Genomic DNA, 22,826 nt, shown 5'->3' on the forward strand with positions numbered 1-22,826 from the left:
AGCAACAAAAACATTTTCTAATTACAAGTAAGGACCAGTAACACAATCTTTGGGGAATAATAACAAGTTAACTTGTTGGCCTTAACAAACACATCCAAGAAGTATCCCTTGGGTCATGGGTATGAGAGAGAACAATCTTTGCTTTAAACTAACTTTATCTTAACTCAAAGGCAAAGCTTAATTCCTGAGCTCAACTCAAGGACATAAAAAAGATGGCTTTAGGTTGATACAGATTCAACTGTAAAATTAATATAACATTAATCAGTTATATTGTAGAACTTCAAAGTAGTAGTCAATGCTGTAGAAGCTTCAGATAACATTAATTTTTATCTTTTTTTTTTTTTTTAAATTTTTTTATTTAATAATTACATTATATTTACACTCATTTCTGTTCCGATTTTTTTTCCCCTCCCTCCCTCCACCCCCTCCCCTAGATGGCAAGCAGTCCTTTATATGTTGGATATGTTGCAGTATATCCTAGATACAATATATGTTTGCAGAACCGAACAGTTCTCTTGTTGCATAGGGAGAATTGGATTCAGAAGGTATAAATAATCCGGGAAGAGAAACAAAAATGCAGATAGTTCACATTCGTTTCCCAGTGTTCTTTCTTTGGGTGTAGCTGCTTTTGTCCATCATTTATCATTTGAAACTCAGGTCTCTTTGTCAAAGAAATCCACTTCCATCAAAATATGTCCTCATACAATATCGTTGTCGAAGTGTATAATGATCTCCTGGTTCTGCTCATTTCACTTAGCATCAGTTCATGTAGGTCTCTCCAAGCCTCTCTGTATTCATCCTGCTGGTCATTTCTTACAGAACAATAATATTCCATAACATTCATATACCACAATTTACCCAGCCATTCTCCAATTGATGGGCATCCATTCATTTTCCAGTTTCTAGCCACTACAAACAGGGCTGCTACAAACATTTTGGCACATACAGGTCCCTTTCCCTTCTTTAGTATTTCTTTGGGATATAAGCCCAATAGAAACACTGCTGGATCAAAGGATATGCACATTTTGATAATTTTTTGGGCATAATTCCAGATTGCTCTCCAGAATGGTTGGATTCGTTCACAACTCCACCAACAATGCATTAGTGTCCCAGTTTTCCCGCATCCCCTCCAACATTCATCATTATTTTTTCCTGTCATCTTAGCCAATCTGACAGGTGTGTAGTGGTATCTCAGAGTTGTCTTAATTTGCATTTCTCTGATCAATAATGATTTGGAACACTCTTTCATATGAGTGGTAATAGTTTCAATCTCATCCTCTGAAAATTGTCTGTTCATATCCTTTGACCATTTATCAATTGGAGAATGGCTTGATTTCTTATAAATTTGAGTCAGTTCTCTATATATTTTGGAAATGAGGCCTTTATCAGAACCTTTAACTGTGAAAATGTTTTCCCAGTTTGTCGCTTCCCTTCTAATCTTGTTTGCATTAGTTTTATTTGTACAAAGGCTTTTTAATTTGATGTAATCGAAATTTTCTATTCTGTGATCAGTAATGGTCTCTAGTTCATCTTTGGTCACAAATTTCTTTCTCCTCCACAAGTCTGAGAGATAAACTATTCTATGTTCCTCTAATTTATTTATAGTCTCGTTCTTTATGCCTAGGTCATAGACCCATTTTGATCTTATCTTGGTATATGGTGTTAAGTGTGGGTCCATGCCTAATTTCTGCCATACTAATTTCCAATTATCCCAGCAGTTTTTATCAAATAATGAATTCTTTTCCCAGAAGTTAGGGGCTTTGGGTTTGTCAAACACTAGATTGCTATAGTTGACTATTCTGTCTTGTGAGCCTAGCCTTTTCCACTGATCCACTAATCTATTTCTTAGCCAATACCAAATGGTTTTGGTGACTGCTGCTTTATAATATAATTTTAGATCAGGTACAGCTAGGCCACCTTCATTTGATTTTTTTTTCATTAATTCCCTTGAGATTCTCGACTTTTTATTGTTCCATATGAATTTTGTTGTTATTTTTTCTAGATCAATAAAATATTTTCTTGGAAGTCTGATTGGTATAGCACTAAATAAATAGATTAGTTTAGGGAGTATTGTCATCTTTATTATGTTCGCTCGGCCGATCCAAGAGCACTTAATATTTTTCCAATTATTTAAGTCTGACTTTATTTGTGTGGAGACTTTTTTATAATTTTGCTCATATAATTCCTGACTTTCCTTTGGTAGATAGATTCCCAAATATTTTATGGTATCAACAGTTATTCTGAATGGAATTTCTCTTTGTATCTCTTGCTGTTGGGTTTTGTTGGTGATGTATAAAAATGCTGAGGATTTATGGGGATTTATTTTGTAGCCAGCTACTTTGCTAAAATTATGAATTATTTCCAATAGCTTTTTGGTAGAATCTCTGGGGTTCTCTAGGTATACCATCATATCATCTGCAAAGAGTGATAGTTTGGTTTCCTCATTGCCTACTCTAATTCCTTTTATATCTTTTTCGACTCTTATTGCCGAGGCTAGTGTTTCTAATACGATATTAAATAATAATGGTGATAGTGGGCAACCTTGCTTCACTCCAGATCTTACTGGGAAAGGTTCCAGTTTTTCCCCATTGCATATGATGCTTACTGATGGTTTTAAATATATGCTCCTGACTATTTTAAGGAAAAGTCCATTTATTCCTATGCTCTCAAGTGTTTTTATTAGGAATGGATGTTGGATTTTATCAAATGCTTTTTCTGCATCTATTGAGATGATCATGTGGTTTTTGTTTGTTTGGTTATTGATATAGTCAATTATGTTAATAGTTTTCCTAATATTGAACCAGCCCTGCATTCCTGGTATAAATCCTACTTGGTCATAGTGTATTATCCTGGTGACAATTTTCTGTAATCTTTTTGCTAATATTTTATTTAAGATTTTAGCATCAATATTCATTAGGGAGATTGGTCTATAATTTTCTTTCTCTGTTTTCAGCCTACCTGGTTTAGGTATCAGTACCATATCTGTGTCATAAAAGGAGTTTGGTAGGACTCCTTCAATCCCTATTTTTTCAAATAGTTTATATAACATTGGAGTTAATTGTTCTTTAAATGTTTGGTAGAATTCACATGTAAATCCATCTGGTCCTGGGGATTTTTTCTTAGGGAGTTGATTGATAGTTTGTTCTATTTCTTTTTCTGAGATGGGACTGTTTAGGATATTTACTTCTTCCTCTGTTAGTTTGGGCAAGCTGTATTTTTGGAGGTATTTTTCTATTTCATTTAAGTTGTCGAATTTATTGGCATAAAGTTGGGCAAAGTAACTCCTAATTATTGCTCTAATTTCCTCTTCGTTAGTGGTGAGTTCTCCCTTTTCATTTTTAAGACTAACAATTTGATTTTCCTCTTTCCTTTTTTTAATCAGATTTACTAAGGGTTTGTCTATTTTGTTGGTTTTTTCATAGAACCAACTCTTAGTTTTATTAATCAATTCAATAGTTTTTTTACTTTCAATTTTATTGATCTCACCTTTTACTTTTAGAATTTCAAGTTTAGTGTTTGACTGGGGGTTTTTAATTTGTTCCTTTTCTAACATTTTTAATTGCAAACCCAATTCATTGACCTTCTCTTTCTCTATTTTATACAAATAGGCCTCTAGAGATATGAAATTTCCCCTTATTACCGCTTTGGCTGCATCCCATACATTTTGGTATGATGTCTCATTATTATCGTTTTCTTGGGTGAAGTTATTAATTATGTCTATGATTTGCTGTTTTACCCAATCATTCTTTAGTATGAGATTATTTAGTTTCCAATTATTTTTTGGTCTACTTCCCCCTGCTTTTTTGTTGAATGTAATTTTCATTGCATCGTGGTCTGAAAAGGATGCATTTACTATTTCTGCCTTACTACATTTGAGTTTGAGGTTTTTATGTCCTAATATATGGTCAATTTTTGTATAGGTTCCATGAACTGCTGAAAAGAAAGTGTATTCCTTTCTGTCTCCATTACATTTTCTCCAGAGATCTATCATATCTAGCTTTTCTAGTATTCTGTTTACCTCTTTGACTTCTTTCTTATTTATTTTCTGGTTTGATTTATCTAATTCTGAGAGTGCAAGGTTAAGATCTCCCACTATTATAGTTTTACTGTCTATTTCTTCTTGCAGCTCTCTTAGTTTCTCTTTTAAGAATTTAGATGCTACCCCACTTGGTGCATATATGTTTAATATAGATAGTGCTTCATTATCCATGCTACCCTTTAGCAAGATATAGTGTCCTTCCTTATCTCTTTTAATTAGGTCAATTTTTGCTTTAGCTTGATCTGAGATCAGGATGGCTACCCCTGCTTTTTTGACTTCACCTGAAGCATAGTAGATTTTGCTCCAACCTTTTACCTTTAACCTGCATGTATCTCCCCGCTTCAGGTGTGTTTCCTGTAAACAACATATTGTAGGATTCTGGCTTTTAATCCATTCTGCTAACCGCTTTCTCTTTATGGGGGAGTTTACCCCGTTCACGTTTATGGTTAGAATGACCAATTCTGTATTACTTGCCATCTTGTTAACCCCGGTTTATGCTTTCCTCCCTTCTTTCCCCTTTCCCCCCCTTCCAAGTATTAAGCTTGTGAGCACCCCTTGCTTCTCACAGCCCTCCCTTTTTAGTATCCCTCCCCCCTCCTTAGAGTTCCTCCCCCTATCTTACCCCTTTCCCTCCCAGTTCCCGTATTCCCTTCCCCTTAGCTTATTCCTTCCCTTTCCACTTTTCCCTTCTCACTTTTCAATGAGATGGGAGAAGTTTCACCATAGATTGAATATGTCTTAAGATTTTTCACTTAAAGCCAATTCTGAAGGCAGTAAGATACCCACTATATTCATCCCCCTCCATTCTTTCTCTCAGATATAATAGGTTTCCTATGCCTCTTCATGAGATGTACTACCCCCACTTTACCCTTTTTCTGGTACAATGTCCTTTCCACATCAATTTCTAGAACAAGGTATACATGTATTCTTTATACATCTATATAGTCAAAATATAGTTCCCAAGATTAATCTTTACCTTTTTAGATTTCTCTTGAGTTCTATATTTGTAGATCAAACTTTTTGTTAAGTTCTGGTTTTTTCATCAGAAATAGATGAAATTCGCTTACTTCGTTGAATGTCCATCTTCTTCCCTGGAAAAAGATGCTCATTCTCGCTGGGTAAGTTATTTTTGGTTGCATACCAAGTTCCTTAGCTTTTCGGAATATCATATTCCAGGCCCTTCGATCTTTTAATGTGGATGCTGCCAGATCCTGGGTGATCCTTATTGTGGCTCCTTGATACTTGAATTGGGTTTTTCTAGCCGCTTGCAATATTTTTTCTTTCACCTGAGGGTTCTGGCATTTGGCCACTATATTCCTTGGTGTTTTGATTTTAGGATCCCTTTCAGTGGGTGATCGATGAATCCTTTCAATGTTTATTTTTTCCTCTGTTCCTATGACTTCTGGGCAGTTCTCTTTGATAATTTCCTGGAAGACAGTGTCCAGGCTCTTTTTTTCATCATGTTTTTCTGGGAGTCCAATGATTCTCAGATTGTCTCTCCTGGATCTGTTTTCCAGGTCTGTTGTCTTCCCCAGAAGGTATTTCACATTTTTCTCCATTGTTTGATTTTTTTGGATTTGCTTGACTGATTCTTCTTGTCTCCTCGAGTCATTCAATTCCACTTGTTCAATTCTGATTTTCAGTGAAGTATTCTCTTCACTCACTTTTTTAAAATCTTTCTCTAATTGTCCAATTGAGTTCTTTTGTTCTGTGGAATTTTTTTCCATTTCGCCAATTTTGTTTTTTAGAGAGCTGTTTTCTGTTTCCAGTTCACTAATCCTATTTTTCAAGGATTTTACTTCTTTATCCACTCTCTCTTTAACTTTCTCCAGACTCTTTTCCCATTTTTCTTCTAGCTCCCTTGTGAGAGCCTTTTTAATCACTTCTATGAGGTTCATCTGTGCTGAGGAACAGCCGATCTCCTCCTTTGGGGAATCACCTGGGGACTGTCTGTTTTTAGTCTCCTCAGGATTTAGAGTCTGCTCTCTATCTGTGTAGAAGCTGTCAAGGGTTAAAGTCCTCTTCAGCTTCTTGCTCATTCTGTCTATTAATCAGAGATAAACTACCAAAGAAAAACAGAAAAAAACTGGAGTCTTTCTTTGGGGGAGGGGCTGGGTGTGTTATCGAGCTTCCTCTACAGACTGCAGGTGGCAGCAGTGAGGCACTAGCAGGACTGTGCTGCGCCTGCGCTCTGAGATCCCAGAGCGTGCTGAGTCACTGAGGGGGGGGAAGGGGGGGGGGGCCAGGTCCTGAGAGACTCCAGCTGTTTGCGGTTGTATTCTTCAGCCCCAGTGTTTTTAGCTTTTCTGCTGGGCTGTTGACTTGCTGCCGGAGGAAATTATCCAAACCTGTAGCGAAGCTCTCCCCGCAGAAACGGCTACGATCACTCCCCACCCCCTCTCCAGTCTGCTCCCGTGCTCTCACTGCCGCTGCCCGCCGCCTGCGCCCGATCTAAAACCGCCCCAGCCCTCCAGTAAAGACAGACCTTTCTTGGCGGATCTCAAGGATGGCTTCTCTTGGTAACTATTTGTGGGTTTTTTTCAGTCAAGCATTGATTCAGAGGCTTGTAATGAAGTGGATAGTGAGAGAAAGCGCGGAGCTTATGCAACTGTGAGCCTCCTCTCCGCCATCTTCTTTTTATCTTTTTTTTAATGCTCAATAAATGTTTGTTGAATAATTCACAAAACGATAGCATTTTACTGAATGTGACAATGTGGGTAGTAAAATGTAGTGAAATCAGTGTTAGGAAAAAAAAAAAACAATTCCATGTTAAAATTAAATGAATTTATGAGTATGGCATGATTATTCCATTTCTAGTAATAAATGTTTATTGCCGTCAAATATATTTATATTTTCCATTATCTTTGTTTTAGGCCCAGACTCTGACAGTATGGAGACAAGCTGATAAACACTGTGTGCCCCGAATATGTTTTTTAAATAAGATGGACAAAACTGGAGCTAGGTATTGAAAATGTTAAAAGAGAAAATTATTTGGGCCTTTAGTGAAATAGATTTGAAATTTATAATCTGAACTATGTAAGTTGGGGTGGGGGTGGGGGAAATCATCATCATCTAGATACTTTCTGATAATATTTTTTATCTTTTTTTTTTAATAAGTAGTATTGCAAATATTTCAGGACAAATAATGAATAAGTTATGAATAAGTGAGTAGGTTAATAGACCAGCTGGTGGGAGTCCCTACTGGTATTGAAGTAGGGTCAGACAGATTCAGCTGTGATTAAGATAAATAGTTTTTGCCATACTAGACTTGCTTACTTTTGGTTTTTTTATGTAAATACCTGATCAGAATAATTGAAGACACTTTGGCCATTTTTAATTCTGGAGGCAAAGAGTGTGAAATATTTTTGCCTTTTCTACCACCATAATTATCTGTGAGACAAAATATTTCTGTCCTACCTTTTGCTCTCTTTAGCTTCTGACTAGCTGATATAAGTGTAGAAGAAATTAGAATATTTTGTGTATAGATGTTAAGAAATGCACATTAAAAAAATTAATAGTTTAATATTAGAACAGAGCAATAAAATATAGAATGGTAATAAAAAAAGGCAGATAGTTGCTACATTGGGACAACCATAAATCTAGAGGGGTGGAGAATAAATCTTCAAAAACCTGAAGTTTTTAGAAACATGCATTCAGGAAAAAAAGCTGCTTTAATTTTTAATTTTTTAATTAATTTTTTTTCTTTTAGCTAAGACATTTATGATTGAGTTGCACAGAGTCACACAGCTAGAAAGTATTACGTGTCTGAGACCAGATTTGAACTCAGATCATCCTGACTTCAGGGCTGGTGCTCGATCCACTGTACCATCTAACTGCCTCAAGAAGGCTGCTTTAGAATAAGATAGAAGATGAAAGTTTTAGAAGGTTGACCAAATATTGAAAAGCAGTAGTAGCTTAGACATTTGACTTAAATGCTGTGGTTCAAGAAAAAAAGAACTAGAGTTTAAGAAAATTATGTGGGCAGAATTAAGGGAGATTTTGAATGAGAATTAAAATAGGAAAAGAAACTAATCCCACTATGAGCCAAAGAGAAAATCTGAGGTTTAGGCAAAAAAGACTTTATTTTCTTAGTGGCCAAAAGGAGCCAAAATGAATACCATCTAGACTTCTCTGGTTGGTTTGTACATAAAACATGGGCATTAATACTTTTCTGTCTAGAAGATGTAGTAGAGGAGAGGAAGGACAGGAATCTTAGAGGTACAGAATGGAAGAAAAGGAACCTTCATCTCCCCTGCATAGTGGCATAATATAAACACCAGCACCACTATCTGGCAAACAATCTTTTGCTGACAGACCTCAGGAAAATATTGTTTTGAGTGGTGGGAGATATGATAATTGATTAGGAGTGATATCTGTAAAAGTTTATGTAAAATGTACTTTACGGTATTTATAACATACAGGAATATATGTTAGAGGTCTTTGTACTACTATGAATATAAGTGGAGAATATGTGCTTATTTGTGTTATGGCCAAGCCAAACTTGTGTATTATGTTGTTATGTGTTGTATTTCCATATGAACTCTACTAGAATTGATAAATGTTTTAATGATTTTTTTCTCTATTTAGTCATATTAATAATATAGGAGTCTTTTTAAAAGTTGTGTGCTAACATTATGATCTTTCTGGGATGCCTTCTTCTACTGAGGCTGAGATTGTTAGATGGCTTGATTTCTGGAATTTGGAAGTGCAGTTGAGCTCTAGCTGATCTGGTGGCAGGGCTGCATCTAGCACCAGTGTGACGAATCCTTGGGAGGAGAGAGCCCCTGAAGAGGGGCGGACTCTGACTCAGATCAGAAACAAGGGGCTGCCATATTTTCAGTCTGGATGAGATGGGGAGAGCCAGTATGTTTCTTAAAGGATATAAAAAAATCTGGAAAGTGAGAGCAAAATGATGTATTACAATATTTCCGTGTGGCCTCAGTTTACAGATTATGCAACATTTTTCTTTATAACTATTTTACCATCCACAGTTTTAACTACACTGTTGATAGCATCAGAGAGAAACTGAAGACAAAACCTTTACTTTTGCAGGTAAATTGATTACTTTAATTGCAACAGATTATTAAAATAACATTGGGGTCACATTTCTATGGAGGGCCTGGAATGCCAATCCTAGTTGAATATTGATTTAATAATGTTTCTTGCTTGCTTGCAGTTGCCTATTGGTGAAGCAAAATCTTTCAAAGGACTAGTTGATATTGTGACTATGGAAAAAGTTATGTGGAGCACTCATACATCTAATCATGATGATGGAAAACATTTTGTGAGAGAACCCCTTACAGAATTGAATGATCCTGAATTGCTAAAGGAGGCAAAGGAAGCAAGAAATACCTTAATTGAACAAGTAAAGTAAATATACTGGGTGCTTAAATTGCATGGATTATTCAGGAGTTTTTTTAATAAGCCTCTATTTTTTAATTAAGAGAGAGGAAATGTGCATTCTGGATTGTTCTCCCTTTGTAAATTTTTAAAAATTTCTACTGTCAGTACCAGTTTATTTATAGTGTTAAGTAGGTAAAGACTAAAATGGTGTACTACTAAAATAAAGAAGTCTGATTATATATCTCATAAGATTATATTAAGAACCTGCAATTTCAACTCTCCTATAGAGAAATTATGTCAAAATCTATGCTGAGAACTTGCTTTTTCCATGAATTATGTTTTGTGGTTGGTTAACTTTACAGATATTGGTAAAATTTCTTATTTTTAAAATGTTATTAGTACTACTAAGAAGTAATAGTAATCAAGATTCATGTTTGAAACATTTGAAGTATAAATTCAAAATTTGTACTTGTTACTTAACAAATAATGTTCTTATTGTAATATGTAGAGAGATTGTGTTTAATACATAACTCTTCAAGAAGTTTATGAGTGAAGCAAGATGAAACATGAAATAATGATTGAGTAAAAGATAGAATAAGATGCTTTTTGTGTGTTACAGAAAAATCATTGTTTGAGAAGGAAGAGATTGAGTTAACATTGACTAAATGTCAACTTGACATTAGCCATGGTACAGAAATGCAGATTAGTCATAGGTATTGGTGCTACAAAGACTTATGTTCCCCTCTTCCCTTCAAATTATTTGACTCAGAATTTATAAGTTCATCCCTTGGATGTCAGTTTTATCAGATAGCTGAAACATTTTCCTTATACTTCACAAAATATCAACTATGATAAGATTAGCTAATTAATGTTCAAGTATCTTTAATATTTGTCAACCACTATTTGCTAAACATTCACATCTTTTCAAATATTTTCTTTTAGTGCAGAATATAGTAAGAATAAGGGATTTTTTTTTAAATGTTGTATAATATGCTTATTTGGTTACCTTGAGAATCTCTACAAGATATTCAGAATATGTTAGACTCTACATGAAAGCATAGTAAAATAGCTTTTCATTATAACTTTTCAGAAAAATCTTTCAATAGTTGAGAAGGCTATTAACATTGAAGTTACCATTTGATCTACCTTTTATTATTTTCTAGGAAACTTGAGTCAACATTTGCTACTAGGGTTTGACTAACCATGAGCTCAGAAAATCCATAGAAATTTTTCTCTTAATTTGATTTCCCCTTAATTGTTTTTCTGGTTTCTTATTCTTTCTCTTAACCATTTTTGATATTTTATATAATCAATTGCTTTCATTAATAAACTAATAAAATATAAAGATAAAAATGTTGAGAAATAGTACAAAGAAATTATCTAGTACCAGAAACAACTTTTTATAGCATTCAGAGTTATGTAACAAGAACTTGACATTTGGAATCAGAAGTGTTTGAGTTCATGAATGTATGGCCTTGAGTAACCTAGTAATTAAACCAATATTTCTCAATTTAGTCACATACAAAATAAAGATATGAGACAAGTTAACTCCCATGGTCCCTTCTGTTGTTGTTATAGGTCAATTACATCTGACTCTTTGTGATTCCATTGTCCTCTACTAAGTGCCTGAGGCTTGATTTGAACTCTCTTCTTGACTCCAACCCTAATGTACTATCCATAGTACCACCTAGCTGCCCAGTCTAACCATGAATTAAAGATTCTAAAGCTATGCACCAAAAATTTATACTCCTATTATATATCCAACAAGTAGCTGTTTCTTTTTTTTCTTTTATTTCATTGAAGTTTCTATTTGTCCTGACAAAAGATTTTGTTTTCTCAATAAAATTGCACTTTTATTATATTTATATTTGTTATATATAATCATTACTGTATATATTATATACAAATATGCATTCATAATTTGATGGAAATGTATTGATTCATTTCTGTTGCAGATTGCAGATCTGGATGATGAGTTTGCTGACCTTGTTTTAGGAGAGTTTATTGAAAATTTTGATTTGTTACCCCCTGAAAAGGTAAAATAGATGATTCACCTACAGTTATTTATTAGACTTAGCTTCATTTGTGTGCTACTTTCTTGTACTTTACATAACATCAGCAAATCTTTAAAAAGTGAACAAATTCAAAATTGAACTGCTGCTTATAAACTTAAAGGATGAGGAGGAGGAAGGTGATCTATTGTATTTTTATATCCTAAATCTTGAATATTAGAAGTTGAGCTTTTAGGATCATGTGAGTTTAGGGGGAAGAGACAGTGTCTTAGTCACCTTTAATTTTTGTATAACACCTATACAATGCATTGTAATAGTGAATACTAACTAAATATTTGTATACCAATAGTGAAAAAAAGTGTTAGACCTGTAATCAAGAGACCTGGGTTCCAACTCTAGCCCTTGTTACCAAAATTTTGCTGTCTTGATCTCTAAACTATGAATAGTTAGAGCCGTACAAAGGAGGCCTTGAGGCAGGTTTTAGAGAACAAGGAGCGATTTAATTAATCAGTTTCAGAGTGAGGAATACATTGTGTAAACTGGAAGTTCTCCTGGGCAGGACAGTTCCACTTGCTGCAGAAAGGGTCAAGATTTTATACATATATCATAAGTGGGAAGAGAGAGGGAAAGTGGATTACAGTACAATCATATTCAGCTTGATTGATTCTCCATGACAAATACCCAACAGAGCAATTCTTGGATTGTTCCATATTTGGAGGGTTTTGACCATCCCCTCCCCAGTTTACAGAACCAGAGTTCTATGATGGGAGCAGTTTGCTGTAGTTCTTGATTTTTAGCACATCTTGGTACCCAGGTGAGTGTTGTCAAGAATTGATTAATCATTTCAAGCTGCCTTATAAGACTCTCATTCCTAAGCATAAAAGTCAGCTCTGAGAAATCTAAATTATTAGTATATTCATGTTGTTATTGATGAAAATCTTAATTATAATTTTTCCACACTTTAATTGAAAAGATCTGAGTAACTATGATCCTCATTTTCTTCATCTATATAATAGGGAGAATGATAATAGTCCTTGATAAAAACCTTGGAGGTCTGTATGGATGCAGCTTTTAATAACAAGTTATCCATTTAATACTTTATGCCACATTTCCAACTTCTTTTCTTTCAATTTACTTTGTTTTAAAAGATTCCAGGAAGAAATCTCAGAATATAAAGTCATCTCAGCAAATTAATTACTGAATTTTCAGCTAATATTAAAATGATTTTTCACTTAATAGTTATTCTGAATATTTTAAACTCCAAATTTTTTGCTATTATATATATATTTGCTTTATCTTTTAAATAAGCTAACAAAAATACAGGAAATTATGCTGTTGGTTTTAATGCAATATGAACAGAGATTTACTTAAGCTTTCTCTTTTCTCTGATTTGTCAGGTGCTTTTCACGTGAGATTAGTGTTTCTTTGCTCTTAGCTTCCTGAAACCAAAAGTTGTTAAGTGCTGTTTTTGAAATGGTTTTGAAATGGTAATGTGTACAATGAGGAATCAAGATACACCCCTAATAGAATCTCTGAGCTTCAAGGGATAGTAGAGGTCATGTAGTCCAGAGATGTCAACCATGTACCCTACCACACTCCTAAAGATAGTTGAACCAAATTGAAATGTATCTGAAAAATATTTAACAAGATAAAAGTATAATAAACTTTAAAGGTGTTAATATGTCATTTTCTAAGTCAAAATTTGCAGCTTTTAGAGATTCTTCTATGTGACTTAGTAGTTATTTCCATTAGCTATCACTGACCTAGTTATATTCAGAGACTGAATGTAGGCCTCCAGATGTGAAAGAGTGTCTTTAAGCCAGTTTTGAATTATATAAAATGGGAGAATTTAGAGGAAATTTTTCTTTTTCTCTTATTTTTTTTCTATATGCCACCTGATTTATTTCTTTTAACTTTTTAATTATTAAAGTTAGCTATAATTTTGCTTTTGCTTTTGGATTGTTGTTGCCTTTTTTCTTCTTTTTTTCTTTTTGAACAACATGGTATATTTTTAAAAGAATATCATATTCCAAGTCCTCCGATTCTTTAATAGCTGCGTAATCTTGTATTATCCTGACTGTGATTCCACAGTACTTAAATTATTTCTTTCTGGATGCTTGCAATATTTTTTCCTTGATCTGGGAGTTCCAGGATTTCATTATAATATTCCTGGGAGTTTTTATTTTGGGATCTTTCAGGAGGTGATCCTTGGATTTTTTTTCAATTTCTACCTTACCTTGTGGTTCTAAAATATCAGGACAGTTTTCTTTAGTAATTTTTTGAAAGATGATGTTCAGCCTCTTTTTTTGATGATAACTATCAGATAGACCAGTAATTTTTAAATGATCTCTCTTGGACCTAATATCCAGGTCAGTTGTTTTTGCAATGATATATTTTACATTTTTTCTTTTGTTTTTCTATATTGTATTTTGATTTCTCATGAAGTCATTAGCTTCCAGTTGCTCAATTCTATTTTTTATGGAATTATTTTCCTCAGTGAGTTTTTGTACGGCCTTTCCTAATTGGCCAATTATCCTTTTTAAGGCATTCTTCTCTTCATTAGCTTTTTGCATTTCATTTTGCACCTCTCTGTTCTTTTCCTAATTTTTCCTTTGTTTCTCTTACCTAATTTTCAAAATCCCTTTTGAGCTATTTCATGACCTGAGCCAGTTCTTATTTTTCTTGAAGGCTCTGAATGTAGGAGTTTTGACTTTGATATCTTCTTCTGAGTATGTGTTTTGATCTTGTCACCATGATAACTTTCAATGATCAGAAAATTTTTCTATTGTTTGCTCATTTTCCTCACCTATTACTTGGCTTTTAACTCTTTGTTAAAGAGTTTTAACTCTTTATTGTAAGGCTGTTTCCAGGATATAGGGTGCATTTGTCTCAGGCTTCAGGGGTTTTGTGCACCTGTTTTCAGAGATCTTTCTAGGAACTTGACCACAAACACTCTTTTTTGCCCTGGAGTTGTTACGGTGTCTTCACCCCATTCTAGCTGTAAGATTTACTAAAGCAACAGTCCTTTTTCCCTTATATCTGAGCTGGGGTTGAGGCCAGGGCCTGTGCTGCTGGTATTATAGGCTGGACTCCTATCCCATTCCCACAGACCCTCTCCATTGACCTTCCAAGTCTTCTCTGGTGTCCCAGGCCTAAGAAGTACAGAAGCCTCCAGCATTGCTCCTGATTCAGAGGTCTCACCTTACTGACACTAGAGTCTGGGCTGGAACTGGATCTGTTTCCAAGGCCTGGGCTGTGCTGATATGGTCTGCGTTGGGATTGTGTGCTAGGCTCCTACCCTGGTTCCACAAACCATTTCTGTTGACTTTCTAAGTTCTCTTTGGTGTCTCTGGGTTGAGAAGTCTGGAGGTGTACATTCATAACCTGTATCGGGACTGCACATTGGACTCCTACCCTAGTGTCACAGACCTTTGCTGTTATCTTCTAAGTTGCTTTCAGCTGGAACATGTTCCACTCCATCTTTTTGGGTGTTCTGATACTCCAAAATTTGTTTAGGGACATTTAAAGGAATTTGGAGTGGTTTTGGGGAAAGGTTGGGTGAGTTCCTGCTTTTACACTGCCTCTCTCTATATTTGAAAATGATATCAAAGAGAAAGGTTGTTACTTAGTTTAAAGGAAGGAGAATCGTTGTTCTATCCAATTTATTCTGTACTTTATTTTGAGAGAGAAATTTATTCCATTTCATGATTATAAAGAATAATATTTTCATTATGAAATAGAAAATCATGAACAAACACTACTGTTTCCATGCACAAAGGAAGCCAGAGAATTGAGATTATATGTATGAATTTTGCTCCTTTTAATAATATACATTAAATTTAACATATTATACCCAGTATTTTCTTGTTTGCTTGTGTCCCTTTTTGATCACCACTTTGGTTGCCTTGGAGCATTTTTTCAATGTTTCATTCATAGTCTTTTCTTCTTTTCCTTACATTTTTTCTATCACCTCAGTAATCTCCTGCTATATTTCTATCCTCTAATTATGGAAAGTGAACCACTCTTATGACAAAATCAAGGCAGACAAATGTGCATTTGTAAAACTCTTATTTGGAAATGGTTTGTTCTGACAGATGTATAATACTTCCAAGCTAAGGCTTTAATAAGGAAAAACTGCTATTTTTGTGTATTCTTTGTAGTTATACCCTGCAATACGTAAAGTAACTGTGGCTCAGAGAGCTGTTCCTGTGCTCTGTGGAAGTGCCTTGAAGAATAAAGGGATACAACCCTTATTAGATGCTGTTACTATGTATCTGCCTTCTCCTGATGAGCGCAGTAATGAATTTCTGTAAGTAAAAATGAAAAAACATTTTTATTTATTTAACTTGGGAAAAAAACAAATGAAAAATGAAAGTTTATTTTTTAACTTTAGCTAATAAACTTACTGTTTCTAAAGCAAACAGGCAGTACAGCCATTATGTTTTAGAACTAGAAGGAATCATCTCATCCTGTTCTTGCATTTGAAAGATGAGGGAACTAAGGAAAGAATCTGATGAGCAAATGGCAAGGGGTTGGGGGTATGAGAACCAGGGGACATGTAACAGGGTGATATTAGCAGCAGGAAGGGTTACCTAATCCTCAGAGAATAGAATAGATTGATATTAGAAGGATAAGGAAAGAAGAGGAAGCTTTTGGGGAATGGCTTTTTATTTGGAAGGTAAAGTATGAGACAAGGTCCTCAGCTGAGAGAATTGATGAAGCTGATACTTAGGTACTTTCTGTAAGGAGAGCTCTCCAGGTTGTATTTTGCCTTACTAAGTCAAATGCTTTTTTTTGTAATGAGAGAAAAAGAGCTGGACTATCCAGTAAAGATGAAGTATTCCAATTGACTGTGAAGTTATGATGACTTAAAAGAAGTCATCCTTATAATCAGGCAAGTGGATAAAGAATGCCTATTGTCCAGATTAAGATGCAAGCCCATAAATAGGCAGCCCATAAACCAACTCATCAATATGTATGGAATAGTCAATTATAGATGCACAGTGAACTGATTCTAGAATTAAGTTAAGAGAATTGTGGGCTGAATCACATTTGAGAAATTACAGAATTACTCCCATCACTTGTCATGCAGGTCACCTTTATCTTTTCACCCCAAAGAGGCAAAATTGCAAGTCTAATCTTCCTTTTTTCCCCTACTTTGTCCATGAAGGAAGAGAAAGTAGAAACCAAGCTGTCAGTTCCTCCTCATTAAGGTCATCAAATACATCAGTCCTTTAAGATAGTGCAGAGTGTGGAGATTTCTCATTTATTGACGTAATCAAATTTCTTCTTGAAGAAAGCATGCTTCTTACTATCTTATAAACCTTTTAAAAATGTTATTATTAAGTTTTGTTTTGATACAACAAATATTTCTTTTTTTCTTTTTAAAATTAAAAAAAAATATTTTTTCTCAAGTGTTTTATTTTTCCAAATTCATGTAGAGACTTTGTGGCCCAAATTTTTCTCCCTCCCTTCTTTTACTCCCTTCTCCCCAATGCAGCAAGCAATCCGATATAGGTTAAAAATGTGCAGTCCTTTAAGCATATTTCCATATTTTTAATGTTGTGTAAGAAAAACAAACCAAAAAGGAAATACCATGAGAAAGAAAAAATAAATAAACCCACAAACAAAAGGTGGAAATATTATGCCTCAATCCACATTCAATTTCCATTTTCTCTCTCTGGGTATGACTGGCACTTTCCATCACAAGGCTATTAGAATTGTCTTGAATAACTGTATACAATAACCATTTCTGAACACCTCAGCACAAAGTATATTATTCCTTTTAAAGTTACTGTATTAACTAATAGGAAAAAGAAATGTATTTTTTGATTTTGGTAATAACATCGGTCATTATATTTGACCAGAATTTTCCTCTTAATGTTGACTTTATTCATGTTTCCATTTTGGATATTACTATTTTGACTTTTTTTCACTCTACATCAGTTCATAAAAATCTGACTATATTTCTTGAAATTCTTCATTTTTTATAATTTCATATGTTATAGTAATATTCCATTGCATTCATGTAACATGATTTATTCCAGATTTGAAGGACTTTTGTCCTCTTTTCACTCTTTTCAGCAAGTATCTCTACTTTGCCCTCAGTAGCAGATCTTGCTGACCTGGTGGCAATTATATTTACTTCTGTTCATCTTAAGTATTGTAGAGCAATATCCACAAGAGTCATGTGACATGGCCTTTCTCTTAGATGTAATATTTTTATGTGTGTGTTTCATTTATGGCAGTATGAATGTGGTTCAGTTTCTCCCATTGTGTGTCATTTCGTTAGTTGTTGCTCAAAGATTTTATATTTAGCATACCTATAGTTGATATTTATAATTAGTATTCTTCCTTTTTTTTTTTTTTTTTTTTGGACACTTGGACACACATTGTTGACCTAGATGTTTGTTTAGGAAAAATCAAGTGCATAAGGAAAGACGTTACCCAAATTTTGACATACATTTGGATGGGCAGCATATCGAGTTAGTGTGTGCATATGTCCACATCTGTACATGCACACAAATACATGTGTGCTCATGTCTGTGTGTATTTTTTGAATAGGCTCTACAAATGAACAGTGAACAAAGCCCAGAGGCAAATAATTATAATGATGAGAACAAGCTAGAGTTAATTTGTGCAGCACTTCCATTGACTCCAAAATGCTCCTTGCCACAAAGCCTATCTTTTCAACCCTAGTAGGTAATATATCCCTTGTGATACACTACATGGGTACTAATCATGGAATGCCACAGCCTCTAGAGAATCAAAATTGTGAGTAGCTTAAATTAGGAACTGGAAAACATATCTTGAGTGTGAGGGATATTTCCTCACTTGCCATCAGCTGCATCCCTTGTGGACTTCTTTGGTTTTCTACCATGTTCCCAGTGAACTTCTTATTAGGAAATCTCCTCATCTTACAAGATCCCAGTCAGCCTTGTTCTCATACCTCATCAATATCTTCTTCTTTTCTGACTGGGGCATTTGCCATGAACAGGGAGGGGACAGGACACATCTTACTCCCTATCCAGCTTCACTCATTGTGGTCTTCTTGGTTTCACCATTTCCACTCTCATCCTCTTGCATCCCCTCCTCCCCTTTCAGCTTTTTGTATGTGTGGTGTCTTTCCTTTCTTTTGTTTCTGTTCTATAATTATACCAGCACTTCAGATCCTACCTAGCAAATAGTAGACACTTAAATCAACACTACTGATTGGCTAAAGTAGGCTTTGCAGTGTGTCCATTGCTTCCTAGATGTGATATTTTAGACATTTTTCAGGACATGAACTACCGTATATACTTGAGAATAAGCCGGCCTGAATATAAGCCGAGGCCCCTAATTTTAACCCAAAAATCTGGGAAAACTTATTATATCAGTAGGTTTAGGTAGTGCACCGGTGCCCGCAGAGGAGGAGAGCGGGTGCCCGTATGTACATATGTAGAGCGGTTGCCAGCATTAGTATACAGTCCGGTTACCGACTGTGATACTACAGGAACAGCCGCATCACCGTAGCAACGGCTGGCCCTATAGTATCACAGTCAGCACTCACACTGTATACTACACAGCAGGGGGGCATTCAAAGGGACATTTACGCATGTTTTATCTAGTGACTCGAGTATAAGCCGAGGGGAGGATTTTCTGCCCAAAAACTGGGCAGAAAAACTCGGCTTATACTCGAGTATATACGGTATTTGATGAAGAGGTAAGCTGGTAATAGATAGGAATAATGATAGTGCTGATAGCCCTGAATTAGTGGAAGAGGCACTGACTGGAGGAAAAGGACCTGAATGCAGATCCCATTCCTTATGGCACTTTTGCGAAGTTCCTTTACTACCTTGATTTCCTTTCATTTTCTCTTCTATAAAATAAAGGAGTTGATTTAGATGTCTCTGAGGTCCCATCTCACCCTTTGTATTCAGTGGAGGAGCCTTGTATCTGGAAACAAGAGACAAGGAATTTACATGCATGTTAGGAAGAACAGCAATGAACAATACACATTGAATAGGATGTCTTTGGTCACTGTGATAAATAAAATAGAGGGGATAAAGGTGCAAAATTGCAAAAAAGAAAACCAAAAAAAAACTGTACATCAATAAGATTATGATCAGCCATCTCCCTTTTGGAAAATATTTGGAAATCTGAGTATAAGCAAGTTTCTAGTCATATGGTGGAGATTTATGGCCAGCTGATTACTTTTATTTTATAGGCAGTGGTATAAAGATGACTTGTGTGCCTTGGCATTTAAAGTTCTTCATGACAAACAGCGTGGACCTTTAGTTTTCATGCGCATTTATTCTGGTACAATGAAACCACAGTCAGCCGTCCATAACATTAACGGGAACTGCACGTGAGTGAACTCTCAGATTGCTTTCTAAAACCATGTAAATTTCCTTAAGAGTATAGTACTTTTCTCTTTTTGATCTGATTTCTCTTGTGCAGCGAGAGAATTGTATAAATATATTTACATATATTGGATTTAACATATATTTTAATATGTTTAACATTGCTTGCCATCTAGGGGAGGGGGTGGGGGAAGGAGGAGAAAATCTGAAACGCAAGGCTTTGCAAGGGTCAGTGCTGTCAAATTATCCATGCATATGTTTTGAAAATAAAAAGCTTTATTAAAAAAAAAGTATGTGCTAACTTAAATCATTTATTTGCAGAGAGAGAATAAGTCGCTTATTGTTGCCTTTTGCTGACCAGCATATAGAAATTCCTTCTCTCACAGCAGGCAATATTGCCCTAACTGTTGGACTTAAACAGGTAATTAAATGACTGGTTTCTCTCAGAGAAACAATATCTTCCTACAGTGACAATATAAATGATAAATTATATTTAATTTTAGTTTATCTAAAATATAAAAAGCATTCATTTCATTCTTAAAATTTAATTTCTAAAGTTAAAATGCTTAGGTTAATACTTTTGAGCTGCTTTTTAAATAAAATTTTGGGTGGGGTGGACACTAAGGATATGTAAGGATAAATTTTATTATCATTTCATCTTTATGCTAAGTTCTTTTAGATCCTTCCAAATAAATCTCAATTTTAAGATTATACAAATATTTTTTTAATTTCATTAGTAAGAGTATTCTAGCCAAAAACACCCATATTGAATAACAATTCTATAAATGCTTATAACATGTAGAAATGACTAATTTTTAAATACTTCCCTAAAATAGTAAATCTTCTTAATGTTATTATTGATTCCAGAAAAAAAAAAATTCATATGAGAAAGCTTTTCCTTACCAGCCTGGATTAGGGTCTAGTTTTGATGCAGTTTCATAAAAACATTCTAATGGCAACATTTTGTGGCACTTAACATTACTTGGTGCTTTAGTCTTTGATGAATCCCTGAAATCACCTGAAAAGATTATATAAATATGTAGAAGTGAGAAATAGGAAACATAAAATTGGGGAAAAGCTATTCCACATACAACAGTAGCTATTCCTGTAGACTCTGGAGACTGAAAGTAATAAATTCTCTATGTAATAAAAATAAATATTATCTCTGTGTCTTTTATTTTTTCTATCTATCACTATTTTTCTATCACTCTTGTGGGCAGTTGTGGAGCATTTTCCCCTTATTGCCAGGCAGTCCATTTCCTCTTATCCATTTCTTAGCCATTTTCCTTTCAATTCTTATCCCACCCCAACATTCTACTCTATGCCCTTATTATCTTTGTTCTAAATTTTATGATAATTTTTCATCCTTTTATCTTGACTTCCTAAAAGCACTTCTCCCCGCCCCTACTTTCTTTTATCCATCTACATACATCTTTTATCCATTAATCCTTCTGGTAGCAGGATGTCTTCATTTTGTCCAGAATCCTTGTCCCTAAAGCATTCCTTATTCTTATAACTTTAACTAGATTACAGACTCTTGGAGTGCATGAATCAGGTGCTAATAAGTATTTTTTGAATGATGTGGAATTCTTTTAAAAAACATATTAAGTGCTGAAATTTAATGTGCCAGCTGCCAGAACTGGCACAAAAGTAAATAGGATGCTGTCCCCTTAGAGAACAGATGTTCTCCCAAGGACTTAGCACTCTTACAGAAAAGAACCCCAATAATTTGTTTAGAAAAGGAGAGTTTATATTGTAGCAATCTAATAGTAAGAAACTTAGATCAACTTTGAAAAGAAAATATCCCTATTTCAAAGATAATAAAGGTATCACCACAGAAGCTTTTCTTCCTCTGCTGTAATGTTAACTTTTTACAAAAATGAACAAAATATTTAAATGACATGTCCACAAATAGATTTTTAAAATATTTACAAATAGCTTTTTTATAAAATATAGATGTGTGAAATAAGTACCTCAGCTTAGTCATCTGTCTACTAGAATTCTGGATAGCAGAAATTTTTGTACAGACTCTAGTAATCATAGCTCATCTATCTAGGAAATTTGTTTCTTAATCTTCAGCCTGATTACCTTCTACAGAATAGTTACCTAAGATATGTTTGTTGAATTTAATTAAAGAATTCAGGACTTAGGTTATCTTTATTTTCATTGTGAGAATTTTCCTGAATTTGATGTTTTATTCGGCTATCCTTACAACTTTCATAATTGTAAGGAAGATGGTTGATCATAATCTTGCTTTGCTCTTAGATAAATGTCATTAAATACTGTTAAGCAATTTCTTTCACAAAATAGACAAGCCTATAGGCTTATCTAAATTTTGAAATTCCATTCTCATGATTAAAAAAAAATCCTAAGGAGTAGAAATATTTTCCGATAGAAAAATTTATTATTTAGAAGAGACAATATGGTAGTAGAATGGAAAGAAACTGAACTGGGAGACTAATTTATTGTCTTAGTTCTACTTAACCTGGCTTTGTAACTATAGATAAAATATTTAATCCATTTGGGCCTTTGTTTCCCAAACCATATGATGAAGAGTTGGAACCTGATGACCTCTAAGGTCTTCCTGGCCACAATACACTATTATATTTTATTTGTCTGAGCAGAAAAGGTTATACCATAGCAAATTTGATTTGTAGGTAATTTTTGTGCATATGTTTCCTGTGATATATCTTTAAATATTGATCCAATTAATCTAGCCTTAAATCTAACCTTTTGATATTTTCTTTTCTGTAGGTAGGTGGTTTCTCCTTGATAGAACATAAGCTCTTCAAGGGCAGAGGCTTCGTAAATTTTTTTTTTTCTTCTGTCTTCAGTACCTGGCACAGGTGTTAGATAAACAATTTTTGAACAGAATTGGTCTGGCTTTACTATACAAAGATATAAAAAACTTCTAGATCTTTTTTTAAATGAATGTTTTGGGGGGTTTTGTTTTATTTTGTTTTGGCAAGTCAATTAGGCTTAAGTAACTTGCTCAGGCTCACAGAGCTAATAAGTGTTAAGTGTCTGAGACCAGATTTGGTCCTCCTGATTTCAGGGCTGGTGCTCTATCTACTGCGCCATCTAGCTGCC

At 34.6% G+C, this 22,826-nt stretch overlaps 1 protein-coding gene and 1 long non-coding RNA gene across 3 annotated transcripts in view; one reads left to right on the top strand and one right to left on the bottom strand.

Annotated features, from left to right (window-relative positions):
- GFM2 (GTP dependent ribosome recycling factor mitochondrial 2) overlaps positions 1-22,826 on the top strand; it is a 57,676-nt gene that overhangs the window by 15,514 nt on the left and 19,336 nt on the right. For both annotated transcript variants that reach the window (XR_007952987.1, XM_051992157.1), the window contains exons 8-14: positions 6,913-7,001; positions 9,031-9,091; positions 9,216-9,404; positions 11,338-11,418; positions 15,555-15,703; positions 19,601-19,741; positions 20,058-20,157. Coding sequence is in view for 1 of the 2 variants with exons in the window: in XM_051992157.1 (XP_051848117.1) it covers positions 6,913-7,001; positions 9,031-9,091; positions 9,216-9,404; positions 11,338-11,418; positions 15,555-15,703; positions 19,601-19,741; positions 20,058-20,157 (810 nt within the window). In the remaining variant the exon portion in view is untranslated. The remainder of the gene's footprint in view (positions 1-6,912; positions 7,002-9,030; positions 9,092-9,215; positions 9,405-11,337; positions 11,419-15,554; positions 15,704-19,600; positions 19,742-20,057; positions 20,158-22,826) is intronic.
- The window catches only part of LOC127558883 (uncharacterized), a 28,406-nt gene continuing 21,023 nt past the window's right edge, over positions 15,444-22,826 (bottom strand). The window contains exons 2-4 of the long non-coding RNA XR_007952992.1: positions 20,640-20,754; positions 19,229-19,329; positions 15,444-15,701 (exon numbers count right to left, since the gene is read on the bottom strand). This is a non-coding gene — a long non-coding RNA (uncharacterized LOC127558883). The remainder of the gene's footprint in view (positions 15,702-19,228; positions 19,330-20,639; positions 20,755-22,826) is intronic.

The sequence above is a fragment of the Antechinus flavipes genome, chromosome 1 (genome assembly GCF_016432865.1).
Source record: "Antechinus flavipes isolate AdamAnt ecotype Samford, QLD, Australia chromosome 1, AdamAnt_v2, whole genome shotgun sequence".
Classification (NCBI taxonomy): Eukaryota; Metazoa; Chordata; class Mammalia; order Dasyuromorphia; family Dasyuridae; genus Antechinus; species Antechinus flavipes.